Below are 21,803 nucleotides of genomic sequence, written 5' to 3'. Positions count from 1 at the left end.
CTGCAAAGTAGGAAATATTTATCGGTAAGTTTTATGGGATTTGTACCTGTTTTTGACCTTTAATTTATATCTTAGTTTGTGAAAATCGGTTTTGGAGTTGCTGAGAAAATTGAGCTGAAATTTTTTCTTTAATTTTCACATATTACGCTGTAACTCCGTAATCGGAATTCGGATCTAAATGAAACTCAATAGCAAGCTATGGAACTATATGACCTGACATTTGAATCTAAGTTTTTGAAAATCGGTTTTGCCATCTCCGAGAAAAGTGAGTGCATGCATACCCACATACACACACAAATACATTTGCTCAGTTCGTCGAGCTGAGTCGAATGGTGTACGAGATTCAGCCCTCTGGGCCTCGGCCTAAAAGTCGGTTTTCGCAGTATAGTATAGCTTTTCTATATGAGAAAGGCAAAAAGAAATTATGTTACGTTTTTTACTTTGCCGCTTTTAGTAACAGTTTGAATATTTTAACAATCTTTACTCTGTAATTCCAGAGCCGGATATCGGATCCGGATGAAATTTAGGAATTCAATATAGAACCACAAGATCTTTCATTGGAATCTATAAGTTTGAGAAAATCGATCAAGTTGGTTGTCTGCTGATAATGGCTAAAAATTTGAGTAGTTTTATGGACAACTAACAATTTTTTCACGTTTTTAGTTTCGCCGCTTTAAGTGACGGTATCAAATTTTTAACACACTTTACCCTATGAATCCGGAGCCGAAAGTCGGATCCAGATGAAATTTGGAAGTTTTGTATGGGACCATGAGGTTATTTGAAGTTAAGATTACTGAAACCAGTCTCGCCATCTCTGAGAAAAATGAGGAAGTAATTTGAAATAAAAATTTTTACACCAATCACCCTGTAATTCTGGAACCGGAAGATGGATCGAAATAAAATTCAAGAATTTTGTATAAGACAATTATACGTCGGAAAAAGGATTTGAATAAAAATAAGAAACTTTGTATGGAGCTACAAGACCTTTCATTTGGAATCTAAGTTCATGAAAATCGGTTCAGCCATCTCCGAGAAAAGTGAGTGCAAAAAAATGTTACATTCATACATACATTTCGGTGGAGCAGTTGATTTTAAAACGAAATAAAAGGAAGATCAAAATTGGAAAATTTTAGAAAAATATTTCAAGCCAGTCCAAGCTTTTTCAAATGTGGTATGACAAAACAATTTGTTTTTGGAGAGAGATTTCGCATGCTTACCTGGCTATAGTCACTTATAATTTTTTTGTGTAAGTAATTAATCTTCGTTATTCATATGACCAAATATACCTAAGCCTGCGGTTACGTACACTTTTTTTAAGTTACCTCATTTTACATAACTTATTTTACGAATCAGATTCCAAATAACGCCAACTTTTTTACGAACCTACTTCTAGAAAAGAGGTTTTTGCATATAATGAATGCGATTTCCGAGTCATTGATATTCTATGGAAACCATTACAATATGGGTATTTTTGGAGCGGGTACGAAATGTCCGGAAAACGATGATTTTGATGTTATTACGAAATCCAAGATGGCGACTTCCGGTTTATTGATATTTTTTGAAAACCCGTACTCATATTGTAAGGATTTTTGATTACCATAAATAAACTGGACATCGTCATCCTGAATTTCAGAACGACCCCAAGCCCTATTTTTTAGTATTCGCGCAACAAGTTCCGAAAATAAGCATATTGTAAGATTTTTCAATCGGAAGTCGCCTTCTTGGGGAACGTGCCACTTGAGCCAATTAAATCTGATTCTGATATGAACCCCCGCCCAGTTCGTAAATTGAGGTTTTGGTGTACCTACACTCAAGTCTCAAGTATGTGATTTTACATCTTATTAGATGCACATAAATGGAGCGTCGCAGTTTACGCAAAGGCTATAGCAGGATAAGCATGTAAAATCTGCCCCCAAAGGGAATTCATATTGTTATACCACATTCGAAAGGTCATAGACTGGAAACAATTTTCTCAAAGTTTCAACTCTTTAACTGCCATATTGACGGAGCTAGGGTGGTTCTATTGATTTTTATTTTATTCGATTTTTGAAGAAACCGCATATCCGAAAAATTTGAAAAAAATCAGGTATATTTAAGACATTATGGGAAAGGTTTACAATTTTTTTTCAAATTTTTTGAAGATGTATTTCTTCCATTAAAAAATACTTGAAAATTCTGAAACATATTTTATCCCTCTTCCAATTTTCTACCACCCCAGATTTTTTAGTAATAAATAACAAATTTTTGGACATGTTAAAGTGGTATGTTTTCATATTTTAAAAAAATGATGGTCGTCCACAATATTTGATTTTTTCTAAAAAATAAATAACAGTCGACCATGCGTCCCCATCAAGTTCTATTAGAAGGAAACGCATGGTACTTTGTTCTAGTAGTTTCCCATCAAGTTCTGTTAAAAGGAAACGCATAGTGCTTTGTTCTAGTAGTTTATGTAACTCAAGCGCAGGGCTCAGAAATCAAAGTAACGAAAAGGAAGAAATTAGTTTCAACCTTTGCATAATACATACACGATCATACTTCTGGTACAACCTAGAAAGCTACAAAGCAAGAACTTACTGGTACGTAGATCATATATGAAAATGGTAGTAATATATGAACATCGCGAGTATCACACATATGAAATTCGGTTACGGCAATCAAGAACTAGAGCGGGTGTCAGTTTTTACGTGTTGCTGATGGATGCAATGAAAGAATAATGAAAGAAAGAATGAAAATTTCTTTACAGTTTCAAAAGTGACTGTATATAATTCAATAATTTGATAGTGTCTCTTGAAATGGTCAAATCGTTTTGCACTGTAGGGGGTGATGGGTCTCGTACAACGAGTTGAAACAACAGCGAATTGAATTTTTCTTTTTTATATCGGTGTCAAACAGAAGTGGCCATTGATGAAGGTTGGAATCGTTTACTTAGAATTATTGACTGTATATTTCATTTAAATAGGAAATGGGATAAAAAATGTTATAAAATTACATTGCTATTTGAAAGCACACATTTTGTCTCTAATTATTTTCGTTTATTCTATAGACTTATAATCTTCACTTCTTTCATTGATCGTCGTTTGTAGCTGTTCTGATTTGAGCATTTTCGACAATATTTCCGCCGGTCTCACTATACTGGATAAAAACCGAGCATGAGATAAGTAGTAAATAATGGCGGCCACGTGGGAACAGCAACTAACAGTTCTACTGCCAATAGCGCATTCACAGCAACGGCGCTGGGTTCCCAAATATCCAGTCGAATTTGGAGTGTACTCGATATAGCATTTTTAAGCTTTGAAAAATGAGATACAACTTATTACGGGCCCGAATAGCTTTTTTGTGATATGTGTGTCTCAATTAGGTCATCTCGTGATAAAGCTTTAAATTCAAAATTGCTTGGCGGAACATCCTTCTCAAAAGCTTCTATTCCAGAGCTACTATATTTCGAGAGCTACTACTTGCTGCTCTCGTTCCAATCCAAGGATTGATGATATTGACTTATTAGAACTTCCCGTTAGCAAATTGAACAAAAATACGACCAAATCTTTCTCATTGACACCAGCATATCACGAAGCTCAATAATATTTGGCCATGTTAAACCAGTAAAACCTGGAGGCGTTCCTCTGAGAGTTAATAATCACTTACTGAGTTGATTGGTACATGAGACGTCATTATGTATTTTCTGATATTTTCTAGAAAGTACGGACCATTATACCCAAAAATTGAAGAAATCGATTCAGCAAATCAAGTTTTTTAATGGACATGGTCGATAAATGCATGACTCGAAATTATGCAAAAGGTTATAACTCAAAAACGAACAATAACGCATCACTATTTTTTTTACATCTGTAATTTTTTCAAATCATGAAAACCATCCTAAAGATTCGATTGACGTTTTCAAATACAAAACTCCTACTTTATCTTTATCACACATTTTTCCAGAAAGCTATAGACATCTCTCGATAACATATCTAGAACTAGAACAAAGCACCATGCGTTTCCTTTTAACAGAACTTGATGGGGACGCATGGTCGACTGTTATTTATTTTTTAGAAAAAATCAAATATTGTGGTCGCCCACATTTTTTAAAAATATGAAAACATACCACTTTAACATGTCCAAAAATTTGTTATTTATTACTACAAAATCTAGGGTGGTGCAAAAATTGGAAGAGGGATAAAATATGTTTCCAATATGTATTATTTAATGGAAGAAATACATCTTCAAAAATTTTGAAAAAAATTGTAAACCTTTCCCATAATGTCTTAAATATACCTGATTTTTTTTTCAAATTTTTCGGATAAGCGGTTTCTTCAAAAATCAAATAATATAAAAATCAATAGAACCACTCTAGCTCTGTCAATATGGGAGTTAAAGGGTTGAAACTTTGAGAAAATTGTTTCGAGTTTATGACCTTTCGAATGTGGTATAACAATATGAATTCCCTTTGGGGGCAAATTTTACAGGCTTACCCTGCTATAGCCTTTACGTGGAAGAACATTTAATATTGTGTTTAAAATCACATGACATGAAATACATTGAAAAAAAAAATACTGATAGCGACCGCCGCTACTTGAACAGAAAATCATTCGATCACAAAGTATACGTCTGTTAATCGATTGAACCACATCAGCACCCTAGTAGCAATTGTAACTTATTGAAATTTCAAGAGGTTCTACAATTGTTTTAGAATTGTTTTTCATGTTAGATAAGTTCAGAAAGATTTTCAAATATATTAAAATCGGTTGTGCAACTTATCACTGTTAAGTTTTACAATGCTACCCAAAAAATCACTATAGAAAAATTTAAGGTACATCTGAAACAATTGTGCAGCAAATCACCAACTTGCCCACGTTGCACTAGCAGTTATAGAAGTTCAGCAAAAATTTTCACATCGTCATGTAAAAATGAAGTAACTAAAACAATTGTTCATCTTATCAAAAATTTTCCGAATGACTGTTATAATTGTATCCGACTCAATATATGCCGAAATGGCTGTTTATCTCTTGTGAAGAAAAAAATAGTGAAATTATGCTCTCCGCAAAGCAAAAACTGATAAGCCGAATTGAAAACCTCGCAGTAAAAACTATTTTGCTGCAGAGTCCGCATAGTCTTGGTTGCCTCATGAAACATTAGGTCAGTGTGTGCAGATTTATTCATTTTTAGAAACACAATTCGAAACTTGCAAATAAGTTGTACCAGATTTATCTGCTTGAAATGAACGCAAAACTTGCTGACATGAGAATATTATCATAAAAGTTTCAGAAATACAGCATTACATAACACATGGATCAATAGGTCCCGAGACTAAAGCAGAGATGGCGCTCGTAGTAAACCAGTAACCACGTCTTTCTAGAGTACTAACAAAGACAAATAATAAAGACATGTATGTGCTTACAAATATTAAAAAAAATCTGGTCCGTTCCCGGTACCTTCTGAAATGACCGCACTCACCGCTTTGTGGAGCGCGAGATTAATTGCATTGTTATCATTTCGACCAAAGTGTGCCATGAAATCTCAATATATACAAATGAGCTAATGTATCGAAAGGGTTCTCACGGTTTGACATTTGCATTATGAATGCGATGATGGGAACTCAGCAGTGCAACCAATTTATCACCATTGGTGCCAGTTTCACGGAGGACCGAAGATGTGCGCCAAAAGAAAGATCGTGACTGTCATGTCTGGAAATTCGTTTGTGGTACTAACCTTTGCTTGAAACGGGTCAAAAGTTTAAGTCGATCCGACCAGAAACAGCTGAGTTATCGAGGTTGGAGTAAAATCGTTTTGTAGTTTGTTTAAAAAATGGAAAAACCGAGTTTCGTGTCTTGATAAAACATTGTTTTTTAATGTGTAAATACACCGTGCAAGCGAAACAATGGATTGAAAAATGTTATCCGGACTCTTGTCCATCAAACTTCGCCGAGTTTAAACGTGGTCGTACCGACACAAATGACGCGGAACGCTCGGGTAGACCTGTGGAAGCCGTTACACCGGAAAATGGGAGTGAAGTGACAAAAATTATAATGAAAGATCGTAAAGTGAAGCTACGTGAGATTGCTGATATGACACAGACATCATATGGAAGTGTATTTACTATCCTTCATGAAAAATTGAGCATGAAAAAGGTTTTTTCCAAGTGGGTGCCGCGATTGCTTTCGATGGAACAAAATGCAACCTGCCACAAGTCGATGAAAACAATGGCGAAATTGGACGAATTGGGCTTTGATCTGCTACCCCACCCCCCATACTCGCCAGATTTAGCCCCCAGTGACTACTGGCTCTTTGCTGATCTTAAAAAAATGCTCCAGGGAAAAAGATTTGGCTCAAATGAGGAGGTCATCGCTGAAACTGAAGCTTATTTTGAAGCGAAAGATAATTTTTTTATAAACATGGTAATGAAAAATTGGAAAAATCGTTGGAACCATTGTATCACCCTAAAAGGTGATTATGTTGATGAATAAAAAAAATTGCAAAAAAAATGTTGTTTCCATTGTTAGTCTCGGGACTTATTGATCCATGTGATATGCAATGAAAACAAAAAACAATGAGATAATTTGTATCCGGTTTTTATCTCGCGAAAAAAATGAACAGACCTGACATCACGTTTTAAAGATATTGAAAGAAAAGTTAAGTTCATCATAGTTACTCTCCTTGTTATATATTACCGCTTGTGCAACTTTTTTTATTTATAACAATTTTTATTCAGGCCAATTTGCGTATAGTTTTACGTGGCCGATTTACCCATGTTTTTGTTACACAATATAATTTTTTTATTGTTGGATCTCGTTGTCACCCTTCTTCTAGGGGAAGAGGAGCTTCCATTTCCTTCTATCGAAGATTGGAGGTCATTTTGTCCGTTGCTCATATCATCCATTGCTACATCGTTGGAATTGTGAGTGGTTTCCGTTTCCTTGTTTCCATTGTTGATCGCAGTCTTGGGTTCATTTGCAGTTGCTGTAGATGCGCTTTGTACATTGATTGCAGTTGATAGTTGGCTAGATGGTGAAGGTGCTTGTGCAACTTGTTTTTGCAACTAAAGCACACCTACAGTGCGTATATCAAAAGTCGGGTTCACTAAGATGAATGACTAAAGTATATTGATGTTTAAGTCAACTGGTTTGACAAACACAAAAAAAACTATTTTGATAAAAATAAAAACAAAAATTTATCTTTTCAATATTCACAAGTTTAAATTTTCTTACATTTAGGTGAAATAAATCATTCTGTTGGGTGAATCATTTTCTTTTCAACACACTGTTATCCTCGATGCCATGTTGAAAAATGTTGAAGAAAAATTCATTTCAAGATTTTTCAGATTAATTGAAACATCAATATGATTAAAATCGTCTGAAAAGGTGTATGAATGTTTGATAGCTTTCTTATATATGTTTTAAACAATATTCCGATCATATTCATTGAAAAAAATTGATTGTTATTTTCGTAGAAATTGATGTGCAATCATCAAAACACGTATATTCAAAGGCGCTTGAAAATTTCAGGCTTACGAAGACATATTTCACCATAAAAATGCAGTTCGTTGTCGAGTTTCTATTTACTAAAACATAAAAGATCAATGCTACAATATGTAGTATTACCATTTATTTATGTGCAGAATATTTTTAAAGTTCCATGTTTATGTTACGAGCAGTTGTTCTGAAAATCGAATGTGAAACTTATTCATTAGAGATTATGTTTGCTATTTTTTGTAAACATCAATTCAATTCTTGTTTACATTACGTAGTAGTTGCAGTATTTGTAATAGGATTGATGCATGAGTTTTTGTATCAGTTGCACAATAATTGTGAATAAATGTTCGTAACAACGGAAGAACTTAAAAATATGTTGCACAACAAAGAAAAATTGGGCTTTTTCCATAACACAACAGTTACTAGAATAGTAATATAAACTAATTTGATGAATTGCACAATCAGTTGAAAAATACAGGACAGCAACTTAACGTGCTACTTGGGGCACACATCTACTCATCGTGTTAAATGTACATTCATTAATTCAATAAATTCATATAGTCGCACCTTCTAGCAGAATGCAAGTAGCAGTCGCAACCGGTAAAATACATATTAATCTAACATTAAGTAGTTACAAATACAATTTTCCGTCATTGAACAGATTAGGTGTTTATGAATTACATCGTATGAAGGTTTAAGTCACCTGTAAAATTAATTTTTTTTGTGTGTATTTTTTAATGAGAAATTTGAAGGTTAGGCACAATTTTTATTTACATTCTAAAAATTATGGATTTCTAGAGATCCTCGAAACTTCAAGAGCCAGTGATATTAAAAAAAAAATAACTCGTCTTTCTGAAAATCTGTGGATTTTTTTTTCGAAGATAACACCATGAATTTCTGAAACTTAGTACTCAGTACTGAAACAGAATGAAATAAATTTATCTTTGTATAGTTTATATTCAGGTTTTGTTCGTACACTACAAAATTTCGCTGGTTCGTTTCTGGTTGTGCATTTCATGGATGTCCGTGCGTTGTCACCAACAAATCGTTTTCCAAGACACTTTATTCTATCGCATGTTTTCATCCTACATGCTTTGGCTGCGGAAACAAAATGAAATAGTCACTGTGGGTTGGGGTCAGTGTGAAAAAGGTCCCCACCGTGATGGCTCGACGGTTTCTATACTAGAAGTATAGGCTAATCCAGTTGAGGTAGGATGAGATCCTGGTAGCCAGCACAGGTTCACCGGAAGCGCACTTATCGCCAAAACTGTACAACCCCACCAGATAGGGCAGATAGATATTGTTGCTCCGCTGGAACGAAATAAACGGATCGCCCCGGCGTCCGCAGTTTTCCGCCTCGGTTCCGTCGGGACGCAGCTTGAACTCCTGCCAGCACATCTGGTCATTGTTGAGCTCGGTGTGGGAAGTGAACTGTTTGCAGTCCCGGTTGTGCACCACGTTCTTGTCCCGTGCGGTGAGGAACTGCTTATTGAACTGCACCTCCTGTGTGTAGTAAGGTGTTCGATTTAAATCACGCCACAAACAGGCCGGGACTGCATTCTCGTTGACACTGTCCTTTCGATCAATCGACACCGCCGCCGCCAATAGCGTAGGATCAGGGGGTTCATGTAAAACAGGTGCATTATTTACCACAAACTGAGCGCAATTAAGGTTTTAATATAGGATTCAAAACGGGAGGCCGTTTATTGGATGTTGCAGGAAAAACCGGATTGGTAAGAAGGTTTCCAAAATAAAAAAAACATTCACATATTCTTTCCCACCCTACCCTATTCTGTTTGTTACTCACGTTACTTCGGATTCCAGCTTCAGAATGGCAATGTCGTACTCGTGGGTTTTGGAGTTGTAGCTCGGGTAACGGATGGTATCTTTCACACGTATAATTTGGGCAACGCCATCGAAGATTTTCCCAACGTCAGACTCGCCAATGCTGATTACATCCGGGCTGCGTCTATTCGAGCAAATGTGCAAAACACTTCAGTAAACGATTCATATGGGTTCGGGGGTTATTTGGGTGAGCATATCGACGATTAACTTCGCTCAGTGGGTTGCAATGTGACAAATTTGAGACTAACAGCTATTTATCCAATGGACGCCGGTCGAAACGGGAAACGATTGAACCACGATACCAGAATAGTGCGGAAGCCTTGTTTGTGCGCCCGGGTATTAAATCTAATCCAAGAGTGCATCGCTTTAGTGCCGTCATTGTCAGCAGTTTTTTTTTGCTTTGACCGATTTGCTTTAACGATTACTGATCGATTTCCGCGCACGAACTAAAGTGATTTTATTTTCAATTTCAATGCATTTTTTGCTTCGGTTAAGATACAGGTTAGAGAAGAAATGTACTATAAAAAATAGAAAACCACCAACCCCCTACCGAACTCTACTGGAAGGAGGGGCTGTCTTTTTTCCCCCTCTGGGGTAAACAAATCGAAACCGTAATGGAAAGTACTTACCTTTTGACCGCATTTGTGCATCCGGCAGTCGTTAGGACCGTGTTTTTGTTAATTAACGTTCCCATACAGTGCCAATTGGTGACGGTGCTGTTGACTTTCCATCCGATCAGCACCGCGTGCGGATGTTCCCCGTCCTCGACCCGATGACCTTCCGGCGTGGCAAAATCCACGTACTTCTTCCGGTAGCGCTGGTAATTGGTTTCGCATTCGGTGAGCAGTGGCAAATGCGCCGTTGCGATGAACGAATTAACCGGACAGCACACTATCGGTGCCGTTTCGTTGGTACAAAATTTGATTTCATCCACTAGCGCACGATGACTGCAGTGGTCAATATGTACACACACTCCCGCTTCCCGGTCCGAGGCCTCGCAGATGTAGTCCAGCGCCAGTTCCTTTTCCATCAGCACCTGCCTGACGGCCTTGACGTTAATCGTTCTGTAGATAACCGAATTCATCCATTCGCGAAAAGCGATTGCTCTTGTGCTGATCATCGGTCGGCCACCGAAGCCACAATCCGGTGCATAGGAACCAACACCGATAAGATCCTCCGGGAACGGGTTAGTGTCACTGGCGGGCCTTAATTCATTCAATACCTCATTCCCGTTCCACGGTTCGCACGCCCCCGGAACCAAAGCATCTCTGGACCACGTACAAAATTGCGTCTCGTTGATACCGTCCTTCAGGATGCCGTAACTCTTGTAGTGTTCGGTACAATTGGCTCTTTCCATCAATTGAAGCGTGGCTGTCAGGTAGCGCTCTGTCCCATCGGTGTTGTTATCTATCGAGCCATCGTCATTCAAGTTGTACGGTCCAATTCCAAACGAAAGAAACTGCCTTTGATCTTCGATGTCACCGATGCAAGAAACAGATTTCCAATCGTACCGATTCCTAGTGAGTATGGCCGGCAAAGAAAGAAAGAAAGAAAAAAAAGATATATACAAAAAAAAAAAACAAAACACAATTGGCATCTTCTTTCAGTGGGCGGTAGGACACTGGCATACTAGAATACGGCAGAAGAATGGGACAAATTTCAAATCACGTCGGATAATCACCTGTTATCGGTTTGCAGTCGTATCAACGCCAGGTCGTTGTAGAGCGTTTTTTTATCGTACTCGGGGTGGAAGATTATCTCTTCTATGCGCTTCCAATCGTTTTTGTAGTTGACGATGTCGACCTCGCTGCAATTGAATGGGGGAGTAAGTAGCTGATAAAATATCGGTAAGTGCTTGTTAAGACTATACGAGGATGGGAAAGGATTTCGGTGTCTCGTTTCGAGCGGCCAGCATATCGATAGCCGTATACCGTTGCAAATTTGATACACTGAAGCGATCGAGGTTCAGCTGACTATTGGAGAACGCACGCAAGTGTAGGGAAAAAGAAACCTCATAGGCCATACGAGAAACACGAATCGGTTCATCTTCCAATGAAAGTCGATGCTAATCAGATGAGATATGAGATTTTCAAATGATAGAAGAACTATTTGTGTGAATTGGCTAAGTAAACTCGCGATTTAGAATTCCTCCAGCTTGTCTTTCGATACATTCTCCCGCTAAAACGGGGCTAACAACTAAAGTCAGTATTTGTTGACATCTCGACACTCAAACACGCAGTCAGACATGGTAGAACGTACATCAAACATGGTCTACATCCTGGCCGTCACCCGACCGACCCTATACATCCAAACATTTCTAATCGGTAATGGTTGTTTATTGTATACAATCAAACCACCATTTACAAAGTTTTTCGTTTTTACAAAGAAAATTTCAAATTTGTAACGAATCCACTTCGTAGAGATATTCTGTATTTTGGTAGCAGATTTTAAGGGAGCCGAAATTCTATGTTTGAATACCTTTCATCCCATAGTCGGATCTGGATAACAATTCTTAGCAATCTATGAGGCCATAACATTCCCCACCTTATATTATATATATATATATATATATATATATATATATATATATATATATATATATATATATATATATATATATATATATATATATATATATATATATATATATATATATATATATATGGATGTCGGATCCGGAAAAAAAATTATTAACAGGCTATTTTACCATAAATTTCGAAAAAAAAATTGGTTTAAGCGGTGTCCAAAAAATCGAATGCACTTTCTTTCATTTTAATGCACTTTCTACCCCGTTATTCCGGAACCGAAAGCCGGATCTACAAGAAATTCTATAGTAAAGACTGTCCCAGAAAGTATGGACGCAACCAAAAACCGCTGCCATTTCGCAATGGTTCAGAATCTGTAAATTTTTATGGATGCGTCCTGTTGTTTACACTCTTTTCTACCCACTTGTGCAGTTGTTTATTCGTTTTCATTCGTTTGTTTCGAAATGCGTGGACATTCAGCAGAACAACGTCGAAAAATTGTGAACAAATGGTGCACAGAACGCGGACTGTCACTGAGAAAGATAGCAAAAATGGAAGGAGTAAGTGAAAAAGCCGTGCGAAATGCAATCAGGAAGTTCGGTGAGGATAACACCTTTGAGCATAAACCGAAAACGGGTCGAAAAAAGGTCCTGCTAACCCTCAGTTGGATAAACGAATACTGAAGGCATTCGAGCAAAAGAAGGAGGTTTCAGTTCGGGATGCAATTTGTAGCTGTGGTAAGATTTCGAAACGCTTCATCACCACCGCTTCAATGAACAGCGAAATATACATCAAGGAATGTTTCCAAAAACGACTTCTACCCATGATTCGAAGCCACAAGGATCCTGTTGTCTTCTGGCAAGATCTTGCTTCTTGCCACTACTTGAAATCAACGGTAGAATGGTATACTACCGAAAATGTCACTTTCGTCCCAAAAGACATGAATCCACCACAATGCCCACAACTTCGACCAATTGAGGAATTTTGGGTATTAACGACGAAGGCATATCTTAGGAAACATGTCTCGGCAGCCGAAACCATTCAACAGTTCGAAAAAGATTGGAAAAAAAGTGTCAAAACTTGTCGTCAAGAAGTCTGTACGGAATTTAATGAGGAACGTTCGCAATAAGGTGCGTCAGCTAGTCTACAATGGCTAAGTAGCAAATGTTGAGAATAATATTCTGCTGTTGTAGTCTAATATTATCAGTATATCGAATAAAATTTGAATATCTAACACTTGTGAATTATTTACAGCGAAATCAAAATGCGTCCATACTTTCTGGGATAGTCTTTAGGACCTTAAGATCTTTCATTTGAACAGTACTATGCGAAAAGTTTTTCAGCGGCCTCCGAGAAAATCGAATGGTTATTTTCCATTTTTTAGCACATTTTATCTGCCTAGGCTTTTGATGATGAGCTACAGGACGAGTTCCCCGGGTCAAACTAGACAAACACAACGGGGGTTCGTAAAAAAAGGTAGGTCGTAAAAAAAGTTTACGTTAGTGAACGTATTGAACGTGGAATCCGCCCATCATATGGCTATTTTCGGAACGGGATTATTAAATAGATATCGGAAAACGATGTTTGAGGTTGTTCCTAAATTCAAGATGGCGACTTCCGGTTTCTCGATGTTATGGGTATTTTCTTCTAGCAAAATGAGTGCCATTATTTTAATTTCGTTACATATATCATCCTGTAGTTCCGGAACCAGAAGTCGGATCCAAATGAATTTCAGAAACCTTGTACGGAAGCGTAGGACTGTTCACACGAGGCTAAGTTTGTAGAAATCAGTTGAGCCATCTCCGAGAAAAGTTTATGGAATTATTTTTCACACACAAATTTGCTTATCTCGATGAACTTCTTCGAATAGCATATGGGTGTAAGAAGTTGTGTTCTTCCAGCAATTATTGTTGCAAGCAGTATGAATACATATAAATATGAAATTGTTTTGAAATAAAACAGTAATGAAAATCGTGTATCACTTTGCTCCGAAACATCGCTTTATCATCAAACGCGTAAAACTCCTACTACTGAAATAAGGCGAAAAGTCGCTTACACAAAATATCGATATCATCGTTAAAAAGGGATGGATTTTAATAACCTTTGGCTTGTTGAATAGCTATTACCGTGTGGAATCTAAGTCTAAAAACATATTCTGTTGTCAAGGTCAATTGTGACAGATGTTGTCAAAAAACTGAAAATTTTGAAAAAAAAACTTTCGTTTCATAAAGTAAACATCCTATCACAAACCATTCAATAGCATTCAGGGTATTGACAACACACACATACACACACGGGGATTTGCTCAGTTCGTCGAGCTGAATCGATTGGTATATGACACTCGGCCCTCGGGCTTCGGAAAAATTTTCTCAAGTTTGAGCGAGTTATATACCTATTTTTGCCTTTCTCATATAGAAAGGTTATGCAATCACCGTAAAAACCGACTTTTGAACCGAGGCTCGGAGGGCCGAGTGTCATATACCATTCGACTCAGTTCGTCGAGTACGAAAAATGGTTGTGTGTGTATGTGTGTATGTAACGTTTTTTTGCACTAGCTTTTCTCGGAGATGGCTAAAACGATTTTCACAAACTTAGATTCAAATGAAAGGTCTGGAGGTCCCATGAAAAATTCCTGAATATTATTTGGATCCGATTTCCGGTTCGGGAGTTATGGGGTAAAATGTGCAAAAAAAAGAAAATATATGTTCTAACTTTTCTCATAGATGGCGAGACCGATTTTCACCAACTTAGGTTCAAATGAAAGGTCCTGTGGTCCCATGCGTAATTCCTGAATTTCATGCGGATCCGACTTCCGGATCCGAAAATATAGGATAAAGTGTGTTAAAATTTATATACCATCACTTAAAATGGGGAAAAACTTTAAAAAAAATTCTAAATCGACCTCAAATCTTTTCTAATTGATAGTTTTTATTAGTAGACGGTCAAACAAACCGATTTCTGTTATTCTTGTTAGAATCGAAGAAAATTATTTTGAGTAATACCACAGTATTATATATGATAGTATGATTGATATGAGAAAGGTATCATTACACCACTAGGTGGATTAAAACAGGTTTTTATAAATATAAAAACCAGTTTTAATCCACATAGTGGTGTAATGATGCCTTTCTCATATCAATCATACTATCATATATAATATTGTGGTATTCTTCAAAATAATTTTCTTCGATTTTTAAAAGAATATCCGAAATCGGTTGATCGCCCACTGATAAAAACTATTAATTGCAGAAGATTTGAGGTCGATTTAGAAAACTTTTTACGGTTTTTCGCCCTTTAAAGTGATGGTATAAAATTTTTAACACACTTTACCCTATATATCCGGATCCGGATGAAATTCAGGAATTGCATATGGAACTACAGGATTTTTCATTTGAAACCTAAGTTTGTGAAAATCGCCTTCTATGAGAAAAATTAGAACATATATTTTCATTTTTTTGCACATTTTACCCCATAACTCCGGAACCGGAAGTCAGATCCAAATAATATTCAGGAATTTTATATGGGATCACGAGACCTTACATTTGAATCTAAGTTTGTGAAAATCGGCTCAACCATCTCCGAGAAAAGTTAGTGCAAGAAAAAACGTTACATACACATTAGAGATGGTCGGGTATAGAAACTCTTATACCCGAACCCGAGTGATCAGCAAAAAAATTTACCCGTACCCGATAAAAAATTAAAAAAATTACCCGTACCCGACCCGTACCCGATCAATAATAAAAAAAAATTACCCGTACCCGATAAAAAATAAAAAAATTTACCCGTACCCGTTGATGGACTTATATAATTTAACTACCAATCGATTCGAAAACATTTAACTTAAACTTATGAGGTAACGTCGTTTAAGTATTTTAATAGCATACCATTGAAAAATCGGTTTGAATTGATCTATGTTTTCACGAGCCAATCATAGCCTACCGAAATGATGTCATCCTCTCGTTCGATTCGCAGTATGAACTATCGCATGAAAAGGAATCTATAATGATACCAACGGACCCCTGCACACTTTGTAGCGCAATAATATTAGATTAGATGTAGCAAATCAAAACTACCTATCAATTTTAATGATTATTGAAGAAAAATATCATTATAATGATCTATGATAGTGGCCCCAACCTTTTTTGTATCGCGAACAACAGGACAAAATATATAAAACCGATGGTTTGCCGAAACGCAAACAGGCAGCGTACAATTTACCATCCGAAAAAAAGAACTCTAAATTCACGCTACAGGCTCATAACGATTATTGACGGTAATAGAGTTAAACGGATGAGAAAATGATGTTCAAATTGAAATGGCATAGCAGTGGGCATCATTGGAATGCTTGAAATAAAAACTTTTTCTTCTTATAATTTGCCATTCAAAATTATTGTCTCAACAACATTTGCGATTAACTTTTGAACTTTGAACTTTTTTCCGTACTTGTTCCTCTATTGTCTGCACTTTATTTTGTACTTTGTGTACTGGTTCCTGCAATTTGTGTGTTTTTTCCTGTACTTTCTGTGCTTGTTTCAAAATTTGTTCCTGTATACTTACTGTACCTGCTCCAGTATTTTCTGTATTTGGTCCTGTAACTTCTGTACTTATATCTGTACCATCTGCACATTCTGTACCTTTTTCTGCACTCAATTGCGCCAGTACTTCTTGTACTTGTTTCTCTTATTTCTGTACTTGGTTTTGTACGTTCTGCACTTGTTCCTGTACCTTCTTTATTTTTCCTGAACTTAGCTTCTGGACTTGTTTCTTTTATTTCTGTACCTGTTGCTGTCCCTGTGAATTTTTCACAGCTCAAAAATTATCATTGGATGGAAATTATTTCGAATACTCTTAAATTAGAATAATCGAACGACCCTCATGATTGCTCGAGATTAGTGAAGTAGAATGGTAGAGTGTTCTGTAAAAATGAATATTCTGACAATTGTTTTTGATTCGATCTCAACATTTCTCTCTAAATCAGGTACACACGTACACTTCACACTTTAAAGCAGTTTTTTCCTGTTCTTAAAAGCCCTAAATGATTCAAGCAAAATACAACCAAAATCAGTTTGACGGTTTATGAGTGAATCATTCGAATAGGTAAAACATGTCGATGAGTTCCCAAATCTCGGTTCAATCGATGTAATTTAAAAACAGAAGGCGAACGGGATGGTTCGAGTACATTGGACGAAACTGTCCATAGTTACTCAAAAGTAAATAATTTGAAATTTCGGAATACTCTGGGTTGATATAATTCGAATCGTGTTTGGGCCAATTGAAGACGTTTGGACTCGAATAAATAACCGAACTTGCTATTTGAAGCAATTGACGAAATTTGGAGGTAGTTTCGAGAAAAATTTACACCAAATCCCGTCAAAAAAATCCTTCAGAGGTATAGCACGGGAAATTCTTATGAAAAATTTAAGCCGAAAAAAACAGGAAACATCCTTCTAATTCGAATGGAATCGTTCCAAAAAGTAGAGAGCCGAACAGTTTTGGTGTTTGAGTTAACGGTCTTAATTTGAAGTGGCAGCTGAGGTGTGCTGATCCTGTTGTCTCAGTGCATTGTGAAAGCAATAATTATATCTATCAAGAAGATACAATGGATGCACTCAATTATTCCTATAATATCGACAAAGGCATGGTTCAGGGGACTGGATGTGAGTAGTGATTTCATTCGTGTGATGTCCAGACTCATGTCCAATCACTACACGTTAGATGCACATCTCCTTCGAATTGGACATTCCGAGACTAATCATTGTGCTTGCGGCGAAGGTTACCGCGATATTGACCATGTTGTTTGGACATGCGTGGAGTTTCGTGATGTCAGATCTCAACTAATAAATTCCTTGCGTACCCAAGGTAGACTATCCAATGTCCCAGTTCGCGACATTCTTGCTTGTCGTGACCTTCCATACATGGAACTTCTTTATCATTTCATTAAATCCATTGGAGTTCCAATTTAAATTTTATTGTATGTTAGACTGTTTTCTCTTCCATGAGTTCAACCAATAGCCAACTATAGCATATTGAATATAAGTGATGAACTGATACAAACAAACCTGAAATAGTTATAAGATCATGTACAAAATAAATGTATTTTATTTAATGTAATTTAAAATAGCAACTCGCTTGATAAAAACTGTGTTTAGATTAACTAATGAGTACCAACATACTAATATGATATTCGAAATGTATTAGGTTTAAACTACTATGTGTTGTGGATGCCACGGCGAAGAAAAACTTATGTATATTGCCTATGAAATAAACGTATTTATGAAAAAAAAGAAGATACAATTCACATTTCTGGAATTTTAGGAAAACAACGAATCATAAAAAAACGTTAATCACTTTCTTAGTCGTTTTATAATTTGACTTCACGGTATTGAATCCAAATTTATATATCGGAAAATGGAACGGGCCTAGATTTGTTAAAATTGGTTCAGCCATCTCCGAGAAACTTGCGCGGTAAAAAACAACACGTTTTGTCGGTTACTTCATTTATACCATCATATCTCCGGAACCAAAAGTCACAGCCATTTGATCTTCGAACTTGATCAATGGCCCGACAGTAGCTTTCAAACGAGCCTAAATTTTTTTAAATCGGTTCAGCCATCTCTGAGAAAATTGAGCGGTAAAAATATCGGTAAAAAAGTGCACACACATACACACACACAGACATTTTCCGATCTCGTCGAACTGAATCGAATGGTATATAACACTATGGGTCTCCGAGGCTCCGTTCGAAAACCGGTTTTTCCAGCGATTCTAATACTTCTCAATAGAGAAAGGCAAAAAGAATACATCAACATATCTTACAAGCTCCCTACTCATTCAAATCATGTGTGAATTGAACTAGTCACAGTGTTATATTTTTTTGTAGAAAAAAAACTTCCTTCAATCACCATGTTTCCAAAATCCGTTAATATAAAAAAGGGGGAAATGAAATACCCATCAATGTCACCTTTTTCACTGACACGTAACTGGTACTTACACATTTTTAAGGCATCGGGCTGATGTCAGTGCGAAATCCTGAGCCACTAACGTACAGCCGCAGATCCAATCAACGTTCTCGCCATCTTTTCCGACGGCACACTGCACGGTTTTCCGCACGTAGACCGACATGGACACACCGACACACATACACACAGACCCCATGAACGGCAGGAAGTGTAACAAGTGTACGAGAAGGAAAAATAAAAATGACAGAAGTGAGTTTTTTTTTATCCATTCCGGTGAACAGACAGCTTAATCGTAATCGTGAGGATAAGCATATATGCCATCAACAGCAGCTTCAGTAGCAGGAAATACGCCGCAGGTGAGCTGTACGAACGAGTTAATGGCAAATTGTGACGTGGCGGCGTACGTACCTTGAACTCTTTAAAAACCTGCAGCTGTGCCCTGGTGGGATCGGCTGTGGTCGATGTTTTTTTACCGGTCAGATAAGGCTGGCTGGTATCAGTCTGGAAGAACGAAAAGAGTAAGTTTAAATTTTTAAACGAGCTTTCCACGGTTTTACCTTTAACTCGGATGCAACGAGAGCCTCATCAGACTCTCGCTGGGAAATGTGTCGTGTGACACATTCTTGCGGAGCAAAGTTCAACTTGGTGATATCTTCAATCCAGCCAATGTAGTGGGAGATTTTTGCGAACACCCCCGGTGTAGTTTGACCGCAGGGGATGCCCAACGCTGAAACACCGACTAAAAATGGGGTATACTTTGAGCTAGACAGTAGCCTCACTTGCAGTGACCCTCCTGTGTCTCCGGGACAGTTGGTTAATGTTTCATCTCCAGCACACATCAACATTCGATTGATTCCTCTCCGGAAAGCATCTTTGAAATCGCGGTACAAAAATTTGCAGCGGTCTTGATCAATAAGCTTCAGTGGAGTGCTGTAAATTGGTGGCGAAACGTCGGCGTCTGTTCAAAATCATTGATTTACTATGACATTAGGCGTAGTGTAGTAATTGATACTTACAAAAATCCCAACCGGTTGCATAGAGTCTGTGGAATGAGAGAGACTCGTTCGTGTACAAACAAGCCGGTACGACAAAATCGGTGACGCTAAAAGAAACCAAAACATAAACAGAGAATTGAGAAGAGAACGAATCGAAAGAAAACAGAGACAACAGCGACAGCCCTGCTCCGAGATTCGGTAATCACAGACAACCTACGTCACTGGTTTTGCAAGTTTGATCAGTGCGACGTCGTGATACGCGCTGCTGAAATTGAACTCGGGATGACGGATGATTTCCGTGATATCAAGCTGTTGCGCAAAGTGATCATCTTTCGAGCTGTATAAATCTAGGTCACCGGCACGAATCGACGTTGGTTCATTGCTGCCGAATAGTGAACAGTTGGAAGTTACTCCAGAATACTTGTGAATCACTGTGAGTTATTACCCATCATCCTGAGTACAATGGGCTGCCGTTAGTACGAAATCCTCTGCGATCAATGTTCCGGAACAACGCCACTCCACTTCACCGGTTGTCTGCTTCCAACCGATCGCAACCAGATGAGCAAATTCCTTGGAGTTGGTCGAAAATGTTGCCACCGATGTGGAAACTTCCCGATCGAAGAGTTTTTGAAGTCTCAGAGAGCAATCTAAAATCATAAATTGCATACTAATAGGAGGGCACCTTCACTTTTAGTACCGTGTTTACTTACCGTCGAGGGATCCTGAATCAGTAAGTGTGTGTACACTTAGCTCTGAAACCAGAAATGAAACGATCGATGACAACTGTGCAACCTTGACGTGACGTGCAAAAAATGTCACCATAACTCAATTTGTTCCCTTCGCCTCGTGTAAAGCGCTGGACACAATTTCACTAACCTTCGAACGATTTGATCGACGCCAACAGGCAATCAGCTGTTAGAAGTATCAAGAACACCAAAAGTGTACACGGAAAATGTCGTCGTCGTTCCCCGACCGGTCCCCGTATTCGTAAACCGATTCCGTTCATTGCGCGAGCCGAACTGATGTTGGGGCGTGTTGAAGTCTCCGCATAAGCAAGCAGCAAACGACGAGCCCGATTTGCTCGTTTTGGTTGTATGCATGCGTGTATATGCTTTTGGCGCGACGGTTTTGGTGTAGCGTCGACCGTCGACCACGTGTTATGTAAAGCGAAACTATGCACCGGACCGGTATCGGTATCGGGTATGACTGGGTGGGTGTCTACGGTTGACGCAAGACTGTCCGAAAAGCTACGATCGTCTGAACGAACGAATCACTTTCACTTTGGCGCACGATCGATGCCGGTGTTGTTGCGAGTGAGACTTTTGTGTTACTTGACGGTATCGTTTCAGTGCAATGCAGTGGTTCGAAGTGAGAGCAACGGTTTGACATTTTGTAGACGGTGCACTTGTCGTGTGACGACCAAATCCGATGTAGTGCAGCACTTTCAATCCGACGACAATCATTTTCCAGTAGTGGTGTCATCTGGTCATACCAATTGTTTCCTTCATCTGGAAAAGACTGAATATAACCAGTGTTCTGGAACTGATTTGTTGGTATCCCAAGACAGTGTTACGTTATTACGAGAAGGAAAACTCAGGGGCACGTGTCCCCGGACCCACGGTATTTGAGGGCCCACCGAGTGAAAAAATCCTGTTTTAATCCACCTAGTGGGGTAATGGTGCCTTCTATTATTCGTTATTTCATAAATATTACAGCGTAATTAGTTAAAATAAAAATTCAAAAAAAATCCTAGGCATAGGATTTCTTTTGCGTACGTCCATTAGAACTTTTTATTTGAATTTAATTCAGACAAAATAGATTCTATCATATATGAGAGAATGAAGTGAGCTCCATTTTAGTGGTTTCAACCACTATTTTCAGCACTTCGAAAACCGTAAACAGGGCACTTCGAAAACCGGTATAGTGAAATTCATTTCATTTAACCATCAACTAACATAACCTACAAATCAAAACTGTTTTGAGTCCAATTTAGAGGAGCTTTGAAGTTTTCTG

At 37.8% G+C, this 21,803-nt stretch overlaps 1 protein-coding gene across 2 annotated transcripts; it reads right to left on the bottom strand.

Annotated features, from left to right (window-relative positions):
• Positions 1-8,320: 8,320 nt before the first annotated feature.
• Positions 8,321-20,987, bottom strand: LOC131429867 (transmembrane protease serine 9-like). Of its 2 annotated transcripts, XR_009229464.1 has the most exons (14): positions 20,667-20,987; positions 20,501-20,542; positions 20,236-20,437; positions 20,008-20,172; positions 19,812-19,897; positions 19,353-19,753; positions 19,204-19,296; positions 18,828-18,928; positions 10,993-11,118; positions 9,941-10,828; positions 9,274-9,435; positions 8,625-9,036; positions 8,443-8,564; positions 8,321-8,383 (listed from the first exon to the last, which is right to left on the bottom strand). XR_009229464.1 is itself a non-coding variant. In XM_058594296.1 (13 exons), the coding sequence occupies exons 1-12, from the start codon at positions 20,794-20,796 to the stop codon at positions 8,649-8,651; spliced, it is 2,784 nt and encodes a 927-aa protein (XP_058450279.1). In that variant the 5' UTR covers positions 20,797-20,987; the 3' UTR covers positions 8,385-8,564; positions 8,625-8,648. The 2 variants fall into 2 exon arrangements, 1 of the variants encoding a protein (XP_058450279.1); XM_058594296.1 differs by lacking the exon at positions 8,321-8,383 and having other exon boundaries at positions 8,385-8,564.
• Positions 20,988-21,803: the final 816 nt, after the last annotated feature.

The sequence above is a fragment of the Malaya genurostris genome, chromosome 2 (genome assembly GCF_030247185.1).
Source record: "Malaya genurostris strain Urasoe2022 chromosome 2, Malgen_1.1, whole genome shotgun sequence".
NCBI classification, from domain to species: Eukaryota; Metazoa; Arthropoda; class Insecta; order Diptera; family Culicidae; genus Malaya; species Malaya genurostris.
This window is presented reverse-complemented; position numbering and strand designations above follow the sequence as displayed.